This window comes from Mesitornis unicolor, unplaced genomic scaffold (assembly GCF_000695765.1).
Source record: "Mesitornis unicolor isolate BGI_N332 unplaced genomic scaffold, ASM69576v1 scaffold6776, whole genome shotgun sequence".
In the NCBI taxonomy this organism is placed as follows: Eukaryota; Metazoa; Chordata; class Aves; order Mesitornithiformes; family Mesitornithidae; genus Mesitornis; species Mesitornis unicolor.
In genome coordinates, this window is record NW_010190166.1 from 65354 (window position 1) to 71335 (window position 5982).

General features: G+C 36.2%; 1 protein-coding gene across 1 annotated transcript in view; it reads right to left on the bottom strand.

The window, feature by feature from the left end:
• Nucleotides 1–5982, bottom strand: part of KIF18A (kinesin family member 18A) — a 37512-nt gene that overhangs the window by 24708 nt on the left and 6822 nt on the right. The window contains exons 5-8 of the mRNA XM_010186314.1: nt 5534–5731; nt 3758–3934; nt 2839–2913; nt 2383–2492 (exon numbers count right to left, since the gene is read on the bottom strand). Coding sequence (XP_010184616.1) covers nt 2383–2492; nt 2839–2913; nt 3758–3934; nt 5534–5731 — 560 coding nt within the window. The remainder of the gene's footprint in view (nt 1–2382; nt 2493–2838; nt 2914–3757; nt 3935–5533; nt 5732–5982) is intronic.

The window sequence follows — 5982 nt, forward strand, 5'->3', positions numbered from 1 at the left end:
CTGAAGAAGCAAGTGGTGTAAACAGTGAATCTCCTCCAGATAACAGCGAAGCAAAAGCCACAGGTAGTTGGACTGAAACAAGACTGTGGATAAGGCTCTCTACCCTGTCCCAAACAGAAGAGAAAAGACAGCAGAATAGCTTCAAAACCTGTAAATGAATGGGGGGTGGGGGGGAAATGAACTCATCACCCAGACAGAATCCTCATGAGGAAGAAAATGCAACATCCATTTTATTGCTGATATCTAGAGGAAATGGGATAAGCTTACATGTGCCTCTGCAGATATTCCAGAACATTAAAGCCCAAAGAAACATTCTCTGACCAACAAATCTTGGCATAAAATACATCCAGCATTTGGAAAAGACATTTTAGAGTCCTTGCCCATGAGTGATTCTTCCCACATAGAATGAAATAAAGGGCAAACCACACAAAATTAAATTAACCTTAAAGACTTATAGTGCAAAAATATGCAGGAAAACTGTCAGAACTATCAACATGACTTAGAAACCCACACTTCTTTTGAAAATTAAATTTAAATAACCTGAACGAGAAGTTTCTTGAAACTTCTGGAATGGCAGTAAAATGAACCTCAGAGTGAGTTTTGCTTTGAATGGGTTTTTACTTTCATCTCAGAAGGTTTTCCAGGTTAAAAAAATACTGCATTCAAAGAGCCTATAAAAAAACTGAATAAACCTAAGCAAATAATTCTCAGAAATATATGACAAGATATGCAAAGACAGATTCAGAAAGATTTTCATGCCAAAACCTAACCTTGATGTGATATTAGATTGTATGTAAACTTATGTAATACATTGACTTCTGCAACAAATGCATGCATCGTGTGTCTTAATCTTTACTTTTTGCGTGCTCTCATGACAGACTGTCACATCATAAAAGTTAGACAGGAACATCACCAAGAGACCAAGAAATATAAAAGCAATAGAAAGTAACAAACATACAAATAAATTAAACTCTTTGCGGAAAGAGGAACTTCAAATTCTTGCCTCGCAAACCTTGCAGGGAAGATACTACTGAAGTACTACCACAGCAGTGGCAGCAGCTGCTGTCATTTATGCAAACTACATTCTGTCTACCCACAAAAATGACCTGTTAAGTAGTAGCTTTGCTGAAAGCTAGCATTCATATGCTCCTTCCTGCCACACGCATGGGTTGTTTCCCACCCCCCAACTGCCTGGTTGGCAGTTATTTTTCATCACTGGACTTCCACCAATTTTTCAGTGATCTTACTGGTAACACCTCAGTGAATGACCTTATCCTGGCCCTGCACATCCCACCAATACAGATTTTTCACTGAACATTTTTGTTATCAAACCATTCACAATTTCATTTTTACCTGCTACTGCATATGTGTTTGTGTATATATATTTATATGTATACACACATACATACAGTTTTTGAAATATAGTGCTTTCACATAGAGATCCTTCTAATAACACAAGAATACCAACAGAAATCAGAACTGAAAAGTCAAGGCGACTTAAAATCAATTCGTAGCAATGTTGTTAAATATTGGCTCAAAATAGGGTAAGAAATTTTTAAAAAATTACATTTTATTTCAGTTTTTCTGAAAACCTACATTATAATATGACATTATAATAACATTAAGCAACCAAGATTAAAGATGGTTACTTTTTGTTAAATCCTTAGCTTCTAGTAGTAGAAAAGAACTTCTTAGCCCTACAGTGCTCTGAAGCTTCCTAGGAGAACACTTGTCCTAAAACCTTTTGTTATTAATAGTAGAATTTCATCTGCATGTTAATACAGAATGACATTAATAGCCTTGAGACAAAAATACCTGACTTCCCCATGAAATAACTTCATTACAAGAATGAAGCTATTGATAAGCTTTTAAAGAAACGCAGCACAAACATTTTGAAAGCCACATGTGCACTGACAAAGCCCATAACTTTTAGCAAGATTCAATTCTCTGTCAAAAATTAATACTCTTGTTATCAGTGGTTCTGATGAAGATTTGATGGGAATAAATGTAATCCACAGAATACTGACATTGCTGCACTTCTGTCAATTTAGTAAATACTTCATAAGGAAGTAACTATACATACAAGACCATCACCACTGATCTAAATTGTAATGTCAGAGCGAGTTATGTCAGCTTCTTGAGGATCAGAGTACATGGTTTTACTGAATAATTTGCCTAGAAGGTTAATATCAGGATACTTCCTCAAGTACACAATATTTGTTTTGTTTTAAATCCACCACCAAGCTGTTATGAAAAGTGGTAAGTTATGCAAAGCCACACCTAGGGGAAACCAATATTGAAAGGAGTCAGTTTGTTTTACAAATGCTTTACAAGCTATGCAAACTACAATTCTGAAGTAAGATTGAGATGTGATTAATTTACCTTTGTATTTCCACTTGCTGGTTGTTTGACAGTACCGCAGCATTACTATTGTCAGGAACACTTGCTTGCTTTTCTTCATATTCTCTCAGTTTCTCTTTCAACATTAGTATCTAAACAAAAAAGTTATCTTTTAGTTTGAATATAGTTGTTTGGGTTCCGTTTTGGTTTTTGGCTGGGGTTTTATGGTTTTTTGTTTGTTTGTTTTTGGCCCCCCCCCCTTTTTTTTTTTAACCTATCATTCTGTACTTACATCTTGAAAAGCTTTACAAATGGCAGTAGGCCATTTGCAGGAGCAGTAAGACTCCTCTTAGAAGACAAAACATCTTTCTTACTTCAAAAGACTACATGGGAGAACTAGGACAATATTGTCTAATAGGTTCAATCCCATAAACAGTTTTTTTATATGCAAAGTTATAACAATATTACAAACTTTTAACAACAGGTTTTTTTACATACCTCTTTCTTTTGTTCGTTGCAAATTTTAACATACTGGCTTATGTGACTGTCAAAATTAACAACATTGCTCTTTAACTGTTAAAAAAAGAAACGAGTTAGAATTTAAGTAGGTCCCTTCATGTTTTTCTGCATAATAAACACACTAATGAATAAAATCCTGACTTGCCCAACAAAAATTACTCAGTTTTTGCAGTCTACTGTTGAATACTCATGGCCATGTCATTTTCCTCAACAAAACAATAAAAAATAATTACATTCACATGTGCAAGCATATTTTGAATTTATTCAGACTAGTTTTACTAATTAATGCTTATCTTGTGCATTTTATTACAAAAGCTATCTTTAAGCATGCAACAAATAGAAACTACAGTCCACCCCATATTACATAGAAGAAATTAGGAGCTGCAATACCAAGGATTACCAAAAAAAAAAATCAGAATAATGGAGAAGACAAGACCAGTATCATTTCATTTATCAATATAATCTCATTGAGCCTCTTAGCTTCAGATGAATTCTACCTGTAACAAACCTCAACCATCTCTTGTACAACTGCTCAGACACTTCTTTAATACACTTTACAGTTCTCTGTGAAAGCAACAGGAAGATACTGGAACTGGCTGTGAATTCTACCAGCTGAGGAATATTTCTATATTTGATGCTCACAAAACAAACTGTCTCAAACTGGCAGTGCAATCCCACTAATGAAGCTATGTTGCTTTTAGGCCAGAACTACTACCTACTCTATCTACTACATCTCTCACTCAGATGATGAAGAGTTGACTGCAAGAAAGAAGAGGTAACTGGATAAAACTGAGACCAAAGTGAACTCCTATATTTAGTCTCCTAAAAGAAATAACTCTCCTTCTCATAATACTTTATTATACTTTGACAAAAGATCAGTAAATACCAACATACTCACAGAAGACTTGATATCCTTTGCTCGGTTTGCATACTTAAGAGTATTATAAGTATCATCATAGAACATAGAAGATGGACTAACAGCAGCTATCATTATTGTTCGGCAATTTCCTCCAAGAGAGTCTTTCAATAAACGAGTAAGCTTGCTGTTTCGGTAAGGAATGTGCTGTTTCTTGCTCTAGAAAGAGAATTATATGTATTTTTATGGATTAGTCAACTGAACTTTAAATATTCACATGCCTAATTCTGCTTAGAACTTCAACGATGTCACAAAACGCAACTAACAGCCTTGAAACTTTAATTTGACACAAGTAATTTTTCACAAAGTTGCAGATACATCTCAACCCATTTTAAATCTCTTGGAACTGTTTAATACCTTTATAACGCATGTCTTAGCCAGGTTTCTTTCTGATGTCTGGATAAGCAAGAACTATTTTTGTGATGTGAACAACTAACAAAGTAAGACTACATTAAATGACTTTCAGGTCACAGAATAATAGAGGTTGGGAAGGACCTTCAACAACCATCTAGACCAATCCTTCTACTCAAAACAGGGTCAGCTAGAGTAAGCTACCAAGGACTACGTCCGGTTGGATTTTGAGTATCTCCAAAGATGGAGATTCCACAACCTTTCCAGGCAACTCAAAGTCTGCTTTGCCATCTTCATCTCACTATACAAAGTTAGGTCACTAGGACCCAAATCCCACACCAAATAAGTCAAATTAAATAACGTTACTTATGCCCACGAGGTACAGATTTTAAATTCTGCCTCCCACTCTAACAAAATGGTGATGAGAATGGGTGACACCAGAAAAGGAAATAAAAAGCCCTGGTCATTTTCTCTGTGCATATTTGAAAAGAGAAATTGCTAGCTAACCAAAAGGACAAAAAGGGTGTAGCTGCAGGCAATGGACTTGACTTTGGCAAAAGGTCAGGAGGTCGTCATTCTCCCACACAAATGTCCCCACTCCTTTCCTTGAGCTGGTAAGCCAGATCAAGAGACTAACTTACTACTTTTAGAAAGGCATATAGTGACAGGACAAGGGGGGGTGACTTTAAATGAAAAGAGAGTTAATTTAAATTAGATATAAGGAAGAAATTCTTCACTACGAGGGTGGTGAGGCACTAAAACAGGTTGCCCAGAGAAGCTGTGAAGTTCTACTCCCTGGAAGTGTCCATGGCCAGGTTGGATGGGGCTTTCATTAACCTGGTCTAGTGTAAAGTGTCCCTGGGCATGGCAGGAGGGTTGAAACTAGACAATCTTTAAAGTTCCCTCTAACTCCAACAATTCTATGATACTGTGAACGTGGGTTGGAGGGAGGGGCAGCGGGGAATGCATGCATGGGTGTGCAGATGTACGTAAGCACACAAAAGAATGACTTTACATAGGTGCTTTCTCTTATAAAAGCCTCACTCCCTAAGATTAAAGGGCATAAACTGCTGGAAAAATCTTTGTCCTTGTAAGGCTACTTATTTACTCATGCAAGCTTCTCTACATCTGCTTGATTTTGAAAAAGGTGGGTAAGAAAAGCAGGCACATTAATCTTTGACACTGTCCTTAGGTAGCTGCATGCTATTTTTGAGAACTTTTTCCCATCAGGACTGTCTTTCAGCTATCATAGAGACGATGGTGAAAATCCATAAGAAAGACTTGAAGAAAAATTATGTGAGAAGGATCAGCAATATAATCTCCATTACTCAATAAGAACTTAGTATTTAAAAAAAAATGTTTTGAGAACACTAGGAGGCGAAGACTGCATGGGAAAGCAGTACATACCTTTGGATTTGCCAAGGCATTAATGACATTTCCAAGAGCAAGCAGGGAGCGGTTAATATTTGTTCCTTCTCTAAAACGAGCCCCCTTGGCATTTGTCACATTGGCACGCTCAGATCCTGCCAGGTCAATGAGAGACATTTTGGCGATGCGAACATTTTTATTAATACTAGCTGTTTTATCTTGCTGCCTTAGATAAATCTACAATTAAAAGGAAAAGAAGAAAATAATTAAAGAGTAAGCACTAACCAGTCTTTTGTTACTTTAAGTATTAAATTGATTTTTGCAGTGTAACAACTGTTTTCAGAAATTCTTACTGGAATCCTCAGAATCCAAGTTAAACCTTTCAGTATATATCTAACACCAACAGGCAGTTTGGCCTAATGGAAAAGAGTGAATTTGTTTGAAACTTACCTCTTAAAACTCACTTCTTTCAGGTATTAGTAGGGAAA